Source organism: Magallana gigas, chromosome 3 (genome assembly GCF_963853765.1).
Source record: "Magallana gigas chromosome 3, xbMagGiga1.1, whole genome shotgun sequence".
Classification (NCBI taxonomy): domain Eukaryota; kingdom Metazoa; phylum Mollusca; class Bivalvia; order Ostreida; family Ostreidae; genus Magallana; species Magallana gigas.
Genome location: NC_088855.1, coordinates 30,734,943 through 30,756,493, shown reverse-complemented (window position 1 = coordinate 30,756,493; position 21,551 = coordinate 30,734,943). Strand labels below are relative to the sequence as shown.

The following is a 21,551-nucleotide window of genomic DNA, read 5'->3' as shown; positions in this document are numbered from 1 at the left end:
TGGCCACATAGTAAAAATGTATTAAATCTTTTAGAAATCTTCTTCTTTACTCCCAAATGTGTGGGCAAAAAACTGAATGCATGGTTATGATGTCCAGTAACTCCTCTACCTAAATTGTGAAATTCATTGCCCCTCGGTCAGGGGTTCAGGACATGGGGGGGGGGGGGTAATATGGCAACTTACTTCTACCTAATCAAAGGGATTTTGTTGTTTTATTACAAATTAAATATTTTCATCTATTTTTTTTGTATTCAGGTTTGAAAGTGATCTATTGAACTGCCTGTCAATAGAATGCGAACTATTAGACTGCCGGTCGATAGACTGTGATCTATTGGACAGGCAACGAATTTTAGAAAAAATGAAATTGCTACAAGATTAAAAGATAACTTTATTATGTTCATTTTATTATTGTTCTAAAAATTTATCTTTTAGGTCATCTTGGTATCTATTAACAATGACCTAGAATGCATAATGGAATGAAAACCTTCTGTAATTTATAATTGTGAACACAAAATACTAAAAACGGAATTAGGTAATAAAACAATTATTTAATGCCTGAACAGTCAATAGTGCAGGAACAGCTCAGTATGATCTTTTACCCTCGGCTGTTGGCCTCAGGCAATAGATCATGCTGAGCTGTTCCCTGCACCTCGGGAAAATATTCGGGTATATATACTGCTCAATCATTAAATAATTGTATGATAGTGTTAATGCATAAATGTTTTAAAATCTTCTTATCTATTCTCACACATCTAGATGAAAAACTGACTTCATGATTATGTTAACCAGGAAGTCCTCTACAAAAATTTTAAATTTCATGTCCTCTGGAGTATGGGTTTTGACTCTAGGGCAGGGCCAAAATGGATGTATAGGTGTTAATGCATATAATGTTTAATAATTATCTTCTTTACTCCCACACACCTGAAAGGAAAACTGAATTTATCATTTTGTAGACCAGATCTTTAAGTTTTTCTCCAAAATTATAGGTTTCATAGTTCTTTTTGAAAGATTTAAGGCAGGGAGGTGGTTGTCATTACAAATTCATAATTTTTCCTACTCCAGAATGAAACCCAGTTAAATGAATATATGAGACTCCTCGACAAGTTTATGTATGGGTTATTTGCTACTCAGGTGACTGTTAAGGCCTATTGGCCTATTGTTACAGTTTTATTGTCTTTGACTTATCACATGTATTGGATTGTAATAAGCAGCAATGAGCAAGATTTTTGTAGAGTAAGGGATGTTCATCATGCATGTTTTTATTCATGACTTCACGCCATAATGTCACATTTACGACTTTTAGGCATCAATCTATTGGATGAGTCCAAAATGGAAATAATCAAATATGTCAAAACTTTTTAAAAAAAAAAATGATAATAATCAGAAGCATACCATGTATGCAGAGTTATTTGAAAAACAAACGCTTTGTATTTTTTTTCTTGTGTTGAGAACTCTGCTTGGAAATAAATGATGGACTAGCCTATTATTGCCATCTTCATTTAATATGAAATTTAAAGCTCGACTGTCTTCATTTCTGCTCACAAACTTACAAATATTTGATACATTTTCGTGCACTAATTTGAAATATTGAAATGATTAAATTGTGAATAATATATAGATATAAAATCATATATATCAAATGCATGTTAATCAAAGAAAAATACTAATTATTACTTGAATTTGCATATATATATATATCCTGTTTAAGTAGATTTGATGAAAATATTTTATTATGTAAATTATACATATTAAATGGATTGGGTATCAGGCATTGCATTATGTACCAGTAAGCATTCTCCATGACTTTGAATTTATAACAGCAGCAAAAATTGAAATTTTATTTCTTATCAACTAATTCATACATATCAGTACTTCCAATTGAAATTTTTTTTTTTGTTAGTCAAGCTTACGACTAACAAGATATGAGATCATTGATTTGCAGTTATTTTGTATAAGCAGAATAACTTATCAGTGGATTGGGGAGTGAATTAATTTAGCCGCATTACACATGGAGCTTTATTACCTCTACTGTTTATATTTAGTGATCCTGACTTGGTGCAAAGAAAAAGGATGCTACACAGGAACTTACATAATTGGTCAAGATATGAAACTGTTGGTTGAAAAATGTTTCACTATGTTAGAGGTTATGAAAATAACCTCAACCAGAATTGATATCAGAGGTAAGTGTTTATACATATAAATTATATATCTTTTCTTTGCAAATTATGATTAATAATGAGCAAATCAATATCTTTTCTCTCCATGTTAATAGCAAGCTTTACAATATTGCATTGATTTATTAAAAGCATGAAATTCTGTGACACTTTCTTTCCTTAGTAAAGGACTGTGTATATGAATTAAATATCTGGTATTGTTAATTATGTTTTACCAGTCTATACTTCTTTCGAAATGAAACTATAAGCACAGGAAGTCAATCTATATACATTTAGTCACATTATTATAATTAAGGATTTTATCGACATAAATTTGCAACGTACTCCATGCATAGCCAAGTGGATAAATTGTTGGACTTGTGATTCGTACATAGTATTCATACATAGTTATAGACTATAACCTTCAAAGATGGCAACATCAATTTATAGCTCACCTGAACTAAAGGTTCAGGTGAGGTTTTCTGATCACCTTTTGTTCATCATGTCAGCCCATTTTTCCATCCATCTGCCTGTCTGTAAACTTTTCACATTTTAAGGTCACCTGTTGCTATCGGTCTATGTCCAACATCGTACGTCTTTGCATCATGCGTCTTGTGTTATCAATTTTACATTTTCATATTCTTTTTGAAAACTACAAGGCCAATTTTTGCCCTTTTTGGGAGTTTTTGCAATTTATAGCGTGTAATGAAAAATAGTTCATTGTTTGTTTTATACCTTTTAATTAATAGATACCTTGAGTATATTAGAACAATTTGTATACGAATACCTCACATGTTTTCGTGTGAAAATTCATTATAGTACACTAAAATATTCATAAACGATAGCGTCATTAAGTTTTTGGAAGAAGATTGAAGAAAACTGCTTATAGGAGAAGAAAATCAGGTTTTTGTCAAATCCTGAAAAAAATGCTGAAATAATGTTTTACTGGACAAATTCGTATTTTCACCAGAAAGTCAGCAATTCTGTTAGATTAGAGCTGCACAGTGTTCAGCTTGGAAGCAAGTTTAAAAGAAAACCCTTGCACGGATATTTATCAAACTTCGTACACTTATTTGACATGGTAAAAGGACAGACACAATTAATTTTCAAGTCAATTAGTTGAGTACTTTTTAATATATCGTTAAAACAACACAATTTTAAACAAATTTTATGTACTATTAAACTTGACAATAACTAATTCGATTCTTTTCTGTGAAACCAAAAGTAAGCAGTTCAAATTAACAACTTAATATTTTTTGGATTGAGATCTAGTACAGCTAAAGAAAAAGTAGTTTTTGTAGTAATGGAAGGTTAGTAGAATCTGGTCTCCTCATTTACATTTACATAACTATACATTCCTAAATAATGCATCCTTCACACAATAACTCATGTCGTGAGGGGATGCTCCGCTTACAGTGGTAGCAACGTTATTGTTGACAAACGACACGCACGTTTCTGATACACGAACGATCACGCACGATACACGAACGATCACGCACGATACACGGACGATCACTAACTTACTGAATTTTCACGATACACGAACAAAAACGATAAAGCACGCAACCGAACGATTCTACACCATTAAACACGCAAAATCAAAATTTATTTTTAAGATTAGAATTAAGAAAACGTATTGCTTTAATTTGTATTGCTTTATGTTTGTGTTTTATTAAAAAGCGGCATGTACAGTAGCAATGCACTGTTTTATATCTTACGAGTAAACAATTTAAACATCCATACAAAAAAAAAAATATGATTCAAACACAAATTAATTTTTTTTGTCTCCATAAGGAATAATAACTTAAGTGTAAATGAAATGAAGATAATGCATTAACTATACGAAATTATTTACATACGGGTTGACTGTTTATGTAATCCAATTCCCTTACGTACGATTTGATTATGCGGGATAGCGGTAAATTTGTCACCTTGTTCCATAGAATTTCGATTTACCACATTGAATATTTTCATTATTCACAGTAAATAATTTTTTCTAAATTTTAAAGCATCTATAAATTTTTTTATTTCAAACAAATATTCAGATAGGAATGCGTATCGTATTTTCATTTGAAAGAAAAACGTTGGGGATAATCGTTTAGTTTAAAACGGGGAGTGGGTAAGCTTGACTGCTTTCATTCAACGTGCCGCTATTGCTAATATGATTAAAATTATGTGTCAAGACACAGTGGATGCTTGATAGAGGCTGACTATAACATTATGCAAAACTAACTCGACCGAACAAAGGATTGAATGAGCTGTGGAAATACTTGATAAATGTATTTAACCATGAAAGAGAGAATGAATGTTAACAACTGTTTATGTTCTTCTATGGAAAAAAGTTTAAAATTCACACTGTTTTACAAAAACTACTTGTCGTTGTTTTAAGAATAAAACCTGACGTTCCGTAAAAAAAGTTACAAAACGAAAAAACCGCACGATCACGCACGAATACGCACGATAAAAAATGCAAACTATTTTTCCTGATACACGCACGATCCCGCACGTTACACGAACGATCACCCACGTTACACGAACTATTTAACATGATTGGCTTGTCAACAATAACGTTGTTACCACTGTAGCGGTGCCCTTGTTCAAATCATAATCAGATCCCCATGGTTTGCATGGGACCATAAAGCTGATTTGATCAGAGTTACAGATGTTGTTGATCAGGTGAGGAATGTGGCCTCTGGGCCTCTTGTTTGATATAAGTGAGTACAATGCATTTGTAGAATGCTTTAATGGGTTGTTTTTTCTTCATTAAATTTATGATTTTATGATTGGATTGGTAAGCAAAATTGAAAATAATTGATTCTATACAACATGTTCCTTAAAGAATCATTATCATGATTAAAAATGAATGTTAATATGTATAATTTTGTTGAAATTTAGATATTGATGCAACCAATGGCTTTGAGACAGTGATGAATACATTTTGTGACAACTTTACCACAGCAGCATCAAGAATCACAAAAACAAATACCAACAAAAATCAAGTTCGTTATTTGAGGAAATTGCAAATTCTTGCACGTCAGACAGAGATTGAAAAAGTAAAAAAAAGCCAGCAGAAAAAGTCAGCAGAAACTGATTTCACTTTGCTAAAGAAATTGCATGCATTTTGGAATAGTGGTAAATGTTACATTATATTTCCAATGCCTTTTGGCATTCTCAACAGGTCGAGACCACTAGAAATTTAGTGACGTCTGCGTAAATTTGCATACTAAATTAGCCATCTGTTTACTTTTATTGACGAACTAATCAGGTGAATGAGTTGCAAGGCATTGTGGGCTACTACAAGTTTCAGTGTATACAAAGCGTATTAAAATATATGCCATTTTGAATTGTCCATTGGAAACTCATTTTGAATGATTTTTCAGAATTTATGAAATTAATATGGGCAATTATGTCTGAACTTCAATTTCTATGCTCACATTTGAAAAATATTGCATACGAGGACTTATATCAACCATTTTAAATACCCCATTATCGATGTTCAAAAGAGAGGTACGTCCTATTAAATTAGAAGCAGTAAGTAGGTTTTATTTTAGCTCACCGAGACGAAGTCAGGGGGAGCTTATGCTATACCCCCAGCATCGGTGTCGGTGTCGGCATCGGCGTCTGGACCTGGTTAAAGTTTTTGTTGCAGGTCCTGTATCTAAGTTATTACAGTGGAGCCTCACTTATCCGGACACTTTTGTCCCCAGACCAAATCGTCCGGATAGGTGAAGCGTCCGGATATCTGAATTGTGATATTTACCTTTAATATTTTTGGAAACATAACTCATAAATTAATTATACAATTAAATATTTTATTTTGATAGCCATAAGCACTACAAAAAAAGTTAAGATTTTTTTTAAATTAACAAATCAAAATATTGTTAAAAACATTATTTAAGGTATGTTTTTTCCACAGGAAACTTAGCACTAGATTCTTTAATGCAACACATGTACATGTACATGTACATAACAATCACTGTATTAAACCGATATTTTAATTACATTCGCATAACAAAGCGAAGAGAAGAAAGTCGGTGTTCCACTTTACGCTGACAAATCCTTTCTTCAAGCTAGCGGTGATCGTAACTCTCGCTCTCTTGGCCGGTGGTGTTGACATGTTTGAAGCTGCTCAACATTTGATGATTGAAAATGGGTGAATATCTGTATATATTCCCTTATTGATAATTGTCCAAGCTATTTTTTCATTGACAGAACTTACCCAAGCTAATTTTACGTATCCATCTTTCTATAGAGTTAATTGCACCCAAACGATTTTTACAAGTAGCGTGAACACTCATCCACGCCATGTTTGGCATAAATTATTATTACACTGTTTATTGAACACACGCTATCAAATTAATGTCGATACCCTGAACATCCCAAGCGGTCTTAATAACTATCGTAAACAGAACTCAATTTATCAAATATTTCATTTCAATTACGTTTTAAAATGAATAGGCGTACGAACGATCTAATCATACTACGATTAATAAAATTTTAATTCAATCAATAGATGACTTTTTTAAACACAAATTAAACAATTTTCATGACATTTTAATCAAACAATAACAGTTCATAAGTTAAATGGCGACAATTAAACATGTCGCATCCATGGTTATCGTAATATCCTCGGGCGAGTACATAGCGTGACACAGGTGACCCCGATTACCGGACGAAGGCATTGTTTAAAACCAACAACCAGTGTCAGATGTTTTTACACCAATTTGCACTTGCGCATAAAAAACTTGTGTGCCCCCGAACACTTAAATGTGACCGTCCGGTTAAATGAGGTAAAATTTAAAGGAAAACTGTATTATGTGGTAAAATTTGACCGTCCGGATCCGGAACGCGGAATTCCGGATAAACGAGACAAATTATTGTGTAAAAATTCCGTTCCCAATAAAAATCGACCGGTAAGTGAAGCGTCCGGATATCTGGCGTCCGGATATCTGAGGCTCCACTGTACTTGTCCTATTTTGACCAAACTTGCATGGATGATGCATCTGGACCTACTTATGGACTTGAAAGACATGGATGCTGAATCTGAATCCTGAATTTCAGATGCTGGAGGAGGTAAGGTTTTTGGAGCAGGTTAAAGTTTTTGGTGCAAGTGCCCTTTGATAGCAATATCTAAGTTACTATTGGTCCTAACTTCACCAAACTTGCATGGATGGTGCATATTATGATACTGATGCACCAGACAGGCTTGGATGCTGAATCTGAGCCATAGGTTTTGGATGCTGGAGGAGGTTAAGCTTTTAAGACCAGGTTAAAGTTTTTGAAACAGGTGCCCTCTGATAATGATATCTTAATTATAACTGGTCCTAAATTCCCTTAACTTGCATGGATGATGCATTTTATGATACTGATGCACCTGACAGGCTTGAATACTGAATCTGAGCCATAGGTTTTGGATGCTGGATCAGGTTTATTGGAACAGGTCACATGTTTTGTAGATAATAGCTCGCATTTTTCCGACGATTAGTCGGTATTTTGTTTCTCTGAAGCAGAGCACCCGACTTATCGCCTTTTTGGACTTGTCGTAGGCTCGAGGTCAGAGAATTGTTAAAAATAGCATTAAAAATCTTGGTTTTAATCATCTTGAGTTGGCTGTGTGATTGAAAATTACGTTGTTGAATTCACTGTTCATCTTTAATAATTATCATTTTCACTCATCTGTTAACATCTGTTATTAAAAACTGGTACATTGTCTTTAATCATTTAAAAGTTTTACCGTTCTGTTTTTATAAACACATGGTCACATGGTTCTATGTATCACTAGTAGGAAGATAACATTGCGCAGTAAAATTGAAACCAAATTTGAATGGAAGAAAATATTGCAGTAGGTCGGGGGGGGGGGGGTGTTTTTTAAATTTAATTATTTTATTAGTAAAGAGTTGTTAGTGGAAAGTATAAATCAGAAATATTTTATGGTCAAAGTCAATCTTAAAAGACGTAATCGGCAATTATCAATACTATTGTTTATACAATAGGCTAACACCGGTTGTGTTAATAATCTTGCCTTAAGGCTGAGACTTTTACAGCAATTTCACTCCCTGTGTATATAAAGAGTACCGTTATAAGAGTGATTATTGTTCATTGATTTATTATTGTCCAATTCTTTGATTATTGTTAGATAAAATTTTTAGGAAACGTATGTATGTTGTATATCGTCATTATCAAGTCGTACAAATGATCGTTCTATTTCTAACAGTGTCTAACAAAAACAAAAGCATGTAACTGCATTACTGGATACAAAGTAAACAAGTTTCATCAAATCATAGTAATTGCTAAGCTTTTTGCACTTGAGATCCCCCTTTGAAGTCCGACACAAGACAGGTGCATGCCTATGACACCGGAAATTGTTAAACAAACATTGACCACGCGCCGAGTCAACAGGTGGCTGGTTACGTAATGGCGAATACATTGGCAATAGTCAGAGTGGATAATTATTTTAATGCATGGGAATAAAATATTTCTGACGAAGTAAGTTTAGTTTTGCATAACACGCGATATCGGGAATTGTTTAAAATGCAAGCGACTTTGTAGATGTTGCCGGTATTTGAAAATATGATGCATAAGTATAAAGTGTAATTGTTTGAATGTCAATCATTAATAATAATTGGTAGCAATATCGGGGACATCATACACTGATAATGTTACTGCAGTTTTACACGCCATTTTGAAGTATGGTCTGAATCGACATATCGTAGGATTTTGTTAAAATTTTGGCTAAAAATGAGCAATTCGACTAGTCGTTCGCATCGACGAGTCGTCGGGAAAATACGGTAATTCCTATGATATAGTATTGTATGATATGATATACTATTGTTTAATATGAAACAATATTATATCATATGTTATATTGTAAAAAGTTATATCATATGATATTGTATCAATTTTTTTATATATGATGAGATATAGTTTCATGATATTGTTATGTATAGTATTGTATATTATGATACAATGTTGTATTATATGATATTGTATCATTTATGTATTATTTTATCACATGACACTGTTACAGATGATATTACAATATATATTATTGTATCATATGATATAATATTGTTTAATATTATTTAATATCGTATCATATGATATTGTATAAAATGATATTGTAATATATAATATTGTACCATATGATACAATATGTAGAATATGATTCTTGTATAATAGTGTTGTGTTGTGCATGTACTATGCCTAAATAGTAGTCAGGGTTTGATACATGCACTATGTTTCAAACCCTGCCTACTATTTAGGCATAGTACATGCACAACACAACACTATATTGTTATTACTATGCCGAGTGATGTTTATACTGACGTGCTTTGCTATAAGTAGCTGTGACGTTTGAGTGTTGTCTTGTCCCAAAAAATAATAACAGGAAAAGCTAGCATTTGTTCTTTCGAATTAATCAATTGATTTCAAATTGATTGATTATTTAATCAACAAGTTGTTGTACAATAAAAAATCAACAAAGGTTTATGTTCTTTTCAAGAAACGAGATACGTTTCACCTTACCGAGAAAACTCGAAATGTTTAGCAGACGAAATCTCATTGAATTTTGTTCTTGTACATTCTTTATCAAGCGTCATCTAAAAAGGCGTTTTTGTGATTCTCATGTAGAATTTCTTTCGAAATTGTTTAATCCATTTGTTCAAAAGATTATCAAAACTTTAACTTATAAAATTATCGTCAATAATGAGATTTTTTTGGAAAGATTAATAATTTTAATTGCTTGATGTCAATGGTATGTTTCTACGTTTTATGTATGTAAATACCGTCACATACATCATTGGCTACTGTAGCGTAACAGTAATGCATTGGGTTTCAAGATGTAATGCTTTTAGTGGCAAGAGTTCAAAACCCACAGTCGGCACTTGCAAAGTTTTTGCTGTAAAAATTTGCAGTGCTCTATTTCGGCATAGTAGGCTTATGTATATAAACCCATTGTATAATATGAGAAAATAGATGAGTATTGAATATATAGCGACAAACTGACAGGAGGCATAATAATGTATTATATATTATTTTACTATATCACATGATATTGTATCATATGATATGATACAGTGTTGTATCAAATTATATTGTATCATATGATGCAATATCATATTATGTATCAAATTTGATACAGTATCATACAATACTATATCATACTATATTTATATAATAGTGTTGTGTTTAGCATGTACTATGCCTAAATAGTAGTCAGGGTTTGATACATAATGCACGAGTCGGAGGCGAGTGCACTATGTATCAAACCCTGACTACTATTTAGGCATAGTACATGCTAAACACAACACTATTGTTATTATTATGCTGACTGTTAATATCTATTGATGTTTCATGCTGAGTAGCTCATTTAACTGTTGTGATGGAACTTTTAACAACCAAGAAAAAAAAGGTGTTGACTATTTCAAAACATTTAATTGAACATTTATTCTGGCAACAATAACAGTAATTCTAACGTGTATACGTTGGAATATATCACAGTTAATTTCAATAACGTTTAATGATAGTGATTGTTGATGGTGACGTTGCATCCAGAGAATAGGAATTTTGGTTGTAGACCTCCAGAATAGGATTGAGCCACTCCCACTCCATGTGTTGCCTCTAGTGTCAATGTACAGTTTACTAGCTCGTCATCCGTCATGATATCATTGGAATTATGACTGCCCATAGACTCTGGAATAAATTAGATATTGAGATTAATACTTGAATACTAGACTTAAGTATTTTGTTTAATATGAGCCAATATTATTCATAAAGATTACACACCTGATACAGCATTGACTGGATTGTCCACAGTCCCGGCCTGTCCTTTACATACACTTAAAGCATTCGACATCGCCTTCTTTTGATTATCTACAAAATAGTGAAGCACGACATAACAATACATCAACACAGTAATATAAGCCAAAATAGTTCGATGTAGGCTATTATTATCCCAACTAGTTAATAGATCTTCTGTACCTGATGTGTCATAGCAGTAGCTGGACAACGAAGATTTGTTTCTGTGACCACTAACAGTTGCTATGTGGCGGGATTCAAACCCACAGTGGTTTAGAAGAGTTATAGTGGTAGATCTTATGCAGTGATTTGTATACTCTCTAGAAAGTCCGGCAGATTTTGATATGTTTTTCATAAATTTTTTCATGGTATTAACCCCCAGGGGTTCGTTCCGGTACCATACTGCCTCGTCATCTGAAAAGATGTTTTTGGAGTGCAGGAAAAGTCTGTCCGTACCAGCGTGTCTTTTAGACAAATATTTTTCAAAAGACTGAACTGGACATAATTCAGAATCGGTGGCGTACATTCTTCCCCCTGTACCTTCAATTTCGTTTGTAGTACCTTGATGATTTTTTGAAAACTCAGAAGTAACTTTTTGAACGTATTTTTGTCCATTCGAACTGATAATTTCAAAGTCCTGCACGTGAAGGTTGTGGAAATTTTCTTGTCCTCTTCTACAGAAATAGAACATTATTTCAAAAACAACTTTATTTAGTAGACCTTGTGGGGTATTTATATTAAAAATAAAGTGATGCCCGTACAATTTCTTCAGGTCCTTTACGGTGAGAGCAGGGTGATGGACAACAGCCCCTTTTCCCTCCGCTGGCATCTTTCTCAGTAATGAAGAAAAACAGCTATTTGCTTTTGCGAAATGAGGATCGGTAATAATATCAATGTTTGAACCCTTCTCCTTTAAATATCTGCCTATACCTTGACGAATATTCAATAAGGAATTTTTCTTATAAAGTTCTCCATTTTTCATTCTTGCGTTACTGTAGAAATCCTCCAGAACTCTCGATAGATCTTCTTTCGAGTATGAAAGAATATCGGTGTTTACTGAACGTTCTTGCAAGAAATCATTCAAAATGTTAATACTGAAATTTGTAGCGTGTTTTGTTTTTTTGGACATCAGGTTATTTTCCCTAAATGTGACCGGGTTATTGTTTCCGAATCGACTCATTGTTTGTTGTTATTTAGCAGACGATAATCATCCTTTTTCTTGTGATGTTTTAATTAAGCGTCATAATAAAAAGCGCACATTTACACAATTTTAAAATTTTATTTATTTATTTATTGTTTTATGTCAAATGTTGGTAACAACGTATTATATATCTTAAAACCTCACATTGTAATTAGAGTCTACCGTGGTGTAATTAGTAAAGCGTTCGACTGCTTATCCCAGGGTCGTGAGTTCGAATCCCGCTGATGGCGCTAGATAGATTTTCGTTGAAAACATTTGCCGTGCTCTATTTCGGCATAGTATGCTTACGCTATATAAATCCTTTGATACTATGCAAAAATAGATGAGTATTGAATATATAATGACAAACTGACAGAAGGCATAATAATATACAATATGATATCATGATGTCCATATTGTGATGTATTATGTGATATGATATTGTATCATATATTAGTATATTGTACCATATATTATGCATTGTTATATTGAATTATGTGATCAAATACAATAATGTAAAGCACAATACAATATCATATGATGTGTTATTATATAAATAGTGCCTGTTTGGGAGGGTAACAGTTGAAATTGACACCCGAGGAAACCATTGTCGTCAATTTCAACTGTTATCCTCCCAAACAGGCACTATTTATTTTATTATACTGAATGTCTTAATTTTAGAGAATATTTTTACTGCTTTTATATAGAAATTACTTGAATTCTACGGCAAACACGCATAATTTACGCTCATGTAACAATTCGTTGTGTTACCCGTTGCTATGTGTGTTGCTAATGCTGAGGGTAATAGAACGGATTATCAGCTGCGTCTAAGCCAATCAGATTTCAGTATTTAACATGAAAGTATGATAAAATATTATATCTCATCATTATTGATTAACGTATTATATTGTATTATATGATATATATTGTAAGTATGATAGGATACAATATTGGTTTTTATGTTATTTTATTGATAAACATTGTATCTTATAATACCTTTTGAGATGAACATATGATTGTCATAGAATATTTTAACAGATGATATACGATATTGTGTCAAAACAGTATCCATGAATATCCAAGATCATAAAGTATAATTTTTATATAATACTAGACTTTGACCTGTGCATGCACGGGTTTGTATTGCATATATCAAACATTTACGAAATAGATACATTGACGCACCATATTCTACCAGCAAGGCGTGTGTGAATAGAAAATTTGAACTATTTGCACATTCATTCAACGGATTTTTTTGGCGTCAGTAAATCGGACCAGTAATGCCTTGTTTTAATCGTCCCAGTAGTTCCCTGTAATTATGGTTTCCCATTTCACACTCTCACGGGAACAAGATAAAAGACTTTGTACATGCATTGTAAATATACTGCTGACACAACGTAAATTCCATTACATAAGACTAACGGAGTTATCGTCCTTTCGAGTGACGTCACAATGGATTTCTTACACATTGATCCGACAGAATTTTTCGGCGTCAGTAAATTTCGACCCACAATGCAATTCCTCAATGTCGGTCGATCTCACTAGACTGAATAACATCTCGCGAGAATCAAAGTAAAACTTTTGAGAAATAGATAAATTATGTAATTTCAAGAACATAATGCTTTTAAGTAAACAAAACAGTATATTTCGCATAGTTTTTTTTTTCAGGGTGTTTTCAAAGAGACAGACGACACTTGACTGACGTGAACTTTGACGTCACAATAAGGGGAAATTACTCTAAGTAGTTATTGTAAATCTGCTGGAATATAAATTTATACCAAAATCTTCTCAAAATCTTGCAGAGCTAATGTCAATGGGGACATTTCTTCAACGATAGGAAACAGCTGTAACTTGCTCTCATTTGGATAAATGCTCACATTTATTTTATTCACTATATTTACGGTAATTTCCAGGAATGTTTTTTTAAAAGGGGGTGTGGCAACATCATTCAAAAAATCTTCGCAAGCAAAAAGAAAAAGAAATTCTCAAAATCAGGAAATTTATTATCCGGGTGAATAATTTGGAGTGCATAGTACGCCTTTATAGCTCTTTAGCTGCTCAATAGTGTCTTTATTTTCACTTCCATTTATTACATGCTCCTGGGGGATCCATTTTTCTTGTATGATCAGCAAATTTTTTTTTATACGTAAATTTGATTTTTTTTAAAACGGGGGAGGGAGGACTCTGTGATAAGTCAATTTTTTTTTATGTAAGTTTAAGAAAAATGTCTGCTGCAAGAAAAGAGGAAATAAAATGTAATGTACATTATGTTAAAATCTTTATTATTCAACAACATTTTATCCGAGATAAATTCTATATATAAATAGATACCAAAATCTTATGAATTATGATTAATGAAAATTTACTGGAAAAAATAGGCATGTTTATTTTATTCTGCATTCAAATTCATTTACTTTACGTCGCTACTTTAAAAAAAAAAAAATATTTTTATTGTTTTATCATAATTCATTATTTTATCACATGCTGCGCTCGCCCCAACGGTCGCACCGTAATACATATTAAATTTCACTACACTCTGCTTAGCTAGAATAATCTATGGTCTGTCCCAAGTTATTGCTGCCATCACCTTTTGGTGATTTTTAATAAAAATACACATGCCTGTGAAAGAAGTACAGTTGAAATCGATGAAATGGAAAATATCCTAGATAACTTCATTGACAAATTATCCTTTTTCACTCATTAAAGTTTACAGTAACGAAAACAAATTTCTTACGGAGATTTATAATGGGAAATGTTTACATCTTATCTCCATTCGGAAGTACTTGGGACACCTCATGCAATTTTTCAACGTTATCATCCAGGCTTATTAATGGCTGATGCAATGCAAAATCTCTGTAGACTTTCTATTTTGGGATGTGTATTGAAACCTGAAGCAGTAGAGGGGGCGTTTCAAGACAGATAATCTGGACATTTACCATTTAGTGGATGAACGTAGTTTGAGCATAAAGGTATTTATTATTATCAAAATATCAAGCGAAAAGTGGTGGAAGCAAAAACTCGGGACAGAGTATAACTGTGTCTCGGGACAGGCCTTCACCACAGTTAAAATGCCACCCATATACAGCTTATATACCTGTAATTTAGCAGAAAATTGCAGAATCACTCCGTAACGATATTGGAAAAAATTAATGAAGTTGCATTGAAAATAACAGTGAAATTATTTGTAACAAACCATATTGAGGCTGCAAATACCGCTCATCTAAAAATATAATTCATATTATTGAAGAATTCAACACTTTTTTACCAACGTTTTTTACTCGATTCAAGTTGACATTCAGAACTCTCGGGATTTTCCTAGTAAATGCACTGTGTTAGAGTTATCTCCCATATTTTCTTTGATGAACAAAATATACATGTAACAAATTTCCAATGAAAATTTATGTATTATCGTTTCTGAGTTTATCCATGCAAATGTGATATTGTGAAAACATAAACTTTATACAAAGCATCCCGTGATTTAGCTTAATGTTGTCCCAGATTTGGGACAACATTAGTAGAATGCGCATTGATATTTTCTCCAAGGACATTCATCTGAATGCTTAACGAACAAAATACTATATGCTGCATTTGTATATTTATGCATTTCTACTACCGTGGCTACTTACGTAAGTTAAAAATGTACAGTGACCAGTATTTTTTTTAGTGCACAATGATAAAGTCACCAATAAACAATTATGCAGTTTTTTCTTATCAAAATCTGTTTGTACACCTTGTATGTGTATGTTTGCCAGTCCTTCGATACTAATCATTTTTTGAAGCAAAAAATGATCAACTAAAACAAAAGTATTTTTTAATGTGAACATGGAACAAAGTAAATGGTACATAATCTTTCCACTTTTACCTTCTGAAGTAAAAATCAAGATGTACAAATATTCTGGCAAGCAATTTTAAGTATAAAACAGACAAAAACCATGTGTGTTTGTTGAATCGTAAACACGCTGTAGACCATCATGCTTTGCAATTCATTCAGTGCATTGGAGAATCTGTTTGTCGTAAATATTGTCACATGTCAAATAATGCTATCCATATAAGTTAGTGTACCCAACCTGCTCAAGTTGACAGTGAATTTCTATTTTTAGTTTATCATGACAGAGCCTATTTCACAGCCGAGAGTTTTTCTGAAGAAAATTCACCTGGCTATTGTGCTATACCATATAAAAAGTCCCATACTTTTCAAACACATTCTCTTTTTAGCCCACCTGAGCCGAAAGCTCAAGTGAACTTTTCTGATCACATTTTGTCTGTCGTCCGTCTGTCCATCTGTCTGTTTGCCTGTAAACTTTTTACATTTTGAACTTCTTCTCTAAAACTGCTTGGCAAATTTAAATTAAATTTGGCACAAAGCATCCTTATGGAAAGGCTATAATATAAATTGCAGAAATGAAAAACGGATCTTTATTCAATTAACGTCATGGAGAAAACCTCAAAACTGTAGAAAAAGGGGGGGGGTGCATTTTTAAAAGTCTTCTTCTTCTCAAGAACTACTGAGTCAAGTTCAACGTAATTTAGCATAAATAATCCTTATGGAAGGGGAAATACAAATTGCAAAAATTAAGGGCTAATTCTGTTTCAAATTTGAGTAATTTACAAAAATAATAATAAGACAGAGAGAATGGGGTTCAATCAGTTTAATTTCGGGCTCGATATTTAATTTATCGAAAACAGTTTAAAGACAGAGGACCAGTCTATGTAAGAAGCAGCTTTCTTGAACGGAGATGAATTTGCTTGTTGTGCAACAGTTAACGTGCGAAGGGAATATTTGAAACATCCAAAATTAGGGCTTAAACAATTCACCGAAATATTGATACTGTTCAATACTTACGTCCAATTCAATTTTCGATTCAGTGCTTTGATTTTTGATTCAATTCATTTTTAAAATCGGGTTTGGTTAATTACATTGGGGTAGGCATACTTAATAAGTATTGCAGTCAAGGGAAAAACATGGCGACAATTTTGATGGATGGAAATGAAGATGGCGATCGCAATATATATGTTGTGACAGATACAAACAATAATAACTCGTAACAAGAGGCCCATGGGGCCACATCGCTCACCGGAGCAACAATGGGCGTTCAAAAGATATTGTGCCGTATGGTCCCTTCGGTAGAATAACAAAAAAAAAATATTGTAAAGTATTCGAATTTTACACTTATTTTTGCATACACGTAATCTTTGACATTGTACCTTCATAAAATACTATTTTTTACCAGAATAAGAAATCCTACGCAAGATATAAAACTAAACATTTGGTAGGAGTACACTGTTAAGTTGTTAACTTCCAATTCCCTATATTTTCGTTCTGCCCCTCCCCCCCCCCCCCCCCCCCCCCCCCCCCCCCCACTTTGTAAAGCGATCAAAATATATGAAAGCATATAGGTACATTTTTTTCATCAACTACTTACTAGTTATTGTATTTTTAAAAAAAAAATATAATAGTTATTGTTTTTTATTTTAAAAATCCTACATGTATAGATGTGAAGAAGAAAATTGTACCTCAATGTGCTCAATTCCTCAAATTAAAAACATTCAAAAATTTTATTTGTCTTCTCCATTATAATTAAATGACTGTTATTTACTTCGCGTACAAACCAGGATAATTTTCCGCTGTGATATTTTCATAGGAATAGCGATAATTACTTTATCCCCGCAACAGAAATGTGTCAGAACTATGGAAACTGTTTTAAAGATGTCGTTTTTATTTACCCGTGTCTGAAAAACTATCAAAATTGATGTAGATTTCACATTATTTATTGTATAAAGAGGGGGCCCCAGAGAGTAGGTATATACAGAATATCATTCTTTATTTTGTTTGTACAAGTATTTAACATACTCTAATTCATATAGAATTTCTAATGTTCAACCAAAATTTCAGCGTCAATCGTAGAATTATAAGCAAGATACAGAGCTCACAGAATCATATTTTGTTCACATGAGTTTATTACATTCAGCTTAAGATTTTTAACTTGGTATTTTCTATTCAACAATTAAAATGGAAAAAAAAAATGGCCTAAGATTTTCAATTCATTTATTCACTCAAGACCAGTTCACTGGTATTTGAGGTTCAAAATCAGTTTATACAAATGTACACAAACAGTCAAGGATCACATGTACAGTAGGAGTAATAATGACGAAAAAAGGTTAAGTTTACAATACAATAAGTTGTTAAAGTTGGTTTCTGGAAGAAACGACTTTGAAAATTTTCTTAATAAATATTGACAATTTTTTAACTTTTTTAATCTTTAGTTTTTAAGATCTGTGTACAAACATAGAATTGTGAGCAAATCTCTGTATCTTGCTTATAATTCGAAACTTTACACTCAAATATGGTTAGTAAATAGAAATTGTAAACAATTAAAACAAGAAACATGCACTATAACAAATAAAGAACACAATTTATTTTTTCGAAATGAATCATATATATACATGTATATACCTACCTATTTCTGACAGCGATATCAAACTCTATTTAAACTGAATTAACTCGAGAAAATGCCGAGCATCTCAACAAAACCTATTGCATTAATCTACCATTTCGCAAAAGATAATGCCGAATTACCGATAGAATGAATTGTATTTCAGTACGTTTTTGATATATCAGATTTTGCTTAATTTGGGCAGGTAAACAGTTAACTGTTTGATTTACCGAAGTCTTTGTTTGATTTGATACCTAAAAATCACGAAATACAGACGATAGTTCCTAGGTTACAAAGCATAAATAATGAAAACGAAACGTAAATCAGAACAAGCTTACACCAATGTCATGTGTGAAAACTGTCAACGCATTGAAATATTTAGCCTAATTCATCATAGTCAGATCGACCCTTTTTCGTATAATGTCATGGCTGCTTTAAACAAAGAACCTCGGTTTAGAAGTATGGAATACGAAAACAGTTTAAAGACAGAGGACCAATCTATGTAAGAAGCAGCTTTCTTGAACAGAGATGAATTTGCTTGTTGTGCAACAGTTAACGTGCGAAGGGAATATTTGAAACATCCAAAAAAAGGGCTTAAATAATGAAAACGAAACGTAAATCAGAACAAGCTTACACCAACGTCATGTGTGAAAACTGTCAACGCATTGAAGTATTTAGCCTAATTCATCATAGTCAGATCGACCCTTTTTCGTATAATGTCATGGCTGCTTTAAACAAAGAACCTCGTTTTAGAAGTATGGAATACGAGTCTTGGTAAAATGGGTATGCAAACCCGGGCCGTGGCAAAATAAAAGCTGGCCGGGCAGATCGGCAATTGTCAATTCCAAATAGGCATTATTTTGCAGCAATATTTACAGCAAATACAAATATACTGGTCCATCAAATATCCTGAAATTTTAATGAGATTGGCAGATTAATAACTGCCAATCTTTTGTTTTGCTCAGGCCAAGTCTTGTCTACCTATTTTACCGGATGCCGAACCCGATTGAAACACGCCTTTCCTTTATTATTATTTTCGTAATAACTCAGATTTGAAACAGAATTAGACATTAATTTTTACAATTTATATTTTCCTTCCCATAAGGATAATTTATGCTAAACTACGTTGAATTGGAATCGGTAGTTCTTGAGAAGATTTTTAAAAATGCATCCCCCTTTTTCTACAGTTTCAAGGTTTTCTCCGCTTTGAATATAGATTGGACTTTTATTTCTGCAATTTATATTCGCCCTCCCATAAGAATACTTTGTGCCAAATTTGGTTGAAATTGGATAAGCGGTTTTAGAGAAGAAGTTCAAAATGTAAAAAGTTTACAGACGGACGACGGACAAAAGGTGATCAGAAAAGCTCACTTGAGCTTTCAGCTCAGGTGAGCTAAAAACCTGCCAAACAGAAGAATCCACCTGCTTTCTATCATTCAGCGAAATCTTGGCGATATGCTTACTTTCTTCCTAATAGAATGATTTGTATTTAGGATTTGAAAATAAGCTCCCGGTAAACACAGATTTGCAGATATTTCCTTTCTTCAATTGTTTGAATTAATTGTTTCTTCTTCAAAGTATTGCAATATGTATTGTATCGTGAGGGGGGCATATCGTTTCAGCCCTATCCAAAATATGTGTTGTGTTAAATATTTCAATGCATTGACATTTTCTCTTGTGACAGTGGTTTTAGCTTGTTTTGATTTTCATTTAGTTTCTTTTTATTTTAACTTGAAGGAACTATCATCTGTATTTTAAAATTTTTACATGTAGACCGGTAAATCAGACAGCTGATTGTTTACGTGTACCTGCGCAATCGGTACGATCTCTACTTAATGGTTGAATAATGCAACATGTTTTAATAAGATGCTCAGCAATTTCAATCTAAACGGAGATTATTCTCGCTGCTAGAAATATATAAGTATATTTATGATGAAAAATAAGTTGTGTTTTTTAGGTCACCTGAGTAAACTCAGGTGAACTATTGCTATCCGTTTTCGTCCGTCGTCGTGCGTTAACAATTTTACATTTTTAACCTCTTCTTAAAAACAACATGGCTGATTGTTACCATTTTTGGTGTGAGGCATCTCTATGGTAAGAGGAATGTAAATTGTGGAATTCATGGCTCTACCACCCCGGGGCACCATATGTGAGGCCAAATATGCAGAAAAAAGCCAAATTTTCAAAATCTTCTTCTCTACTCCCACACATGTGAGGAAAAAACTGGTTGCATAGTTATGATGTCCATAAAGCCCTCTACCAAAATTGTGAAATGCATGGCCCCTGGGTCAGGGATTAAGGCTCTAGGGTGGGGCCAATATGGCCATATAGTAAAAATGTACTAATCTTAGAAAATCTTCTTCTCTACTGCCATATATATACATGTATTTGTTAAAAACTAATTGCATGAATATGATGTCCATGAGGCCTTCTACCAAAATTGTGAAATTCATTACCCCTGGGTCAGGAGTTCAGGCTCTAGGGTGGGGCCAATATGGCTATATAGTAAAAATGTATTAAATCTTAGAAAATCTTCTTCTCTACTCCCATATATATTTGTTAGAAACTAAATGCCTGGTTATGCCCTCTACCAAAATTGTGAAATTCATGACCCTTGGGTCAGGGGTTCAGGCTCTAGGGTGGTGCCAATTTGGGCATATAGTAAAAATGTATTAAATCTTAGAAAATCTTATTCTCTACTTCCATATATATTTGTTGAAAACTAAATGCATGATTATGATGTCCATGAGACCCTCTTCTAAAATTGTGAAGTTCATGGGTGGGGCAAATATGGCCATATAGTAAAAATGTATTAAATCTTAAAAAATCTTCTTCTCTACTCCCACACATGTGGGCAAAGAAACTGAATACATGGTTATGATGACCACTAACTTTTCTATCTAAATTGTGAAATTCATGGCCCATGGGTCAGGGGTTCAGGACATGGGGGGGGGGGGGCAATATTGTGTTAATGCATATAATGTTTAA

General features: G+C 33.0%; 2 protein-coding genes across 6 annotated transcripts in view; one reads left to right on the top strand and one right to left on the bottom strand.

Annotated features, from left to right (window-relative positions):
- The window catches only part of LOC105320498 (uncharacterized), a 140,373-nt gene that overhangs the window by 64,044 nt on the left and 54,778 nt on the right, over positions 1-21,551 (top strand). For all 5 annotated transcript variants that reach the window (XM_066079298.1, XM_066079299.1, XM_066079297.1 and 2 more), the window contains exons 10-11: positions 2,043-2,180; positions 5,049-5,285. In XM_066079298.1, coding sequence (XP_065935370.1) covers positions 2,043-2,180; positions 5,049-5,285 — 375 coding nt within the window. The remainder of the gene's footprint in view (positions 1-2,042; positions 2,181-5,048; positions 5,286-21,551) is intronic.
- LOC117684679 (uncharacterized protein KIAA1958-like) lies at positions 10,415-12,199 on the bottom strand. Its single transcript, XM_034457782.2, has 3 exons — positions 11,133-12,199; positions 10,938-11,024; positions 10,415-10,844 (listed from the first exon to the last, which is right to left on the bottom strand). The coding sequence occupies exons 1-3, from the start codon at positions 12,127-12,129 to the stop codon at positions 10,669-10,671; spliced, it is 1,260 nt and encodes a 419-aa protein (XP_034313673.2). The 5' UTR covers positions 12,130-12,199; the 3' UTR covers positions 10,415-10,668.

Excerpts from the sequence above, each read along its gene's own strand:
- LOC117684679 (XM_034457782.2), bottom strand. The coding sequence starts at position 12,129 with ATGAGTCGATTCGGAAACAATAACCCGGTCACATTTAGGGAAAATAAC. Across the intron at positions 11,025-11,132 it reads CTACTGCTATGACACATCAG|ATAATCAAAAGAAGGCGATG; the intron begins GTACAGAAGATC and ends ACTATTTTGTAG. Across the intron at positions 10,845-10,937 it reads TCCAGTCAATGCTGTATCAG|AGTCTATGGGCAGTCATAAT; the intron begins GTGTGTAATCTT and ends AATTTATTCCAG.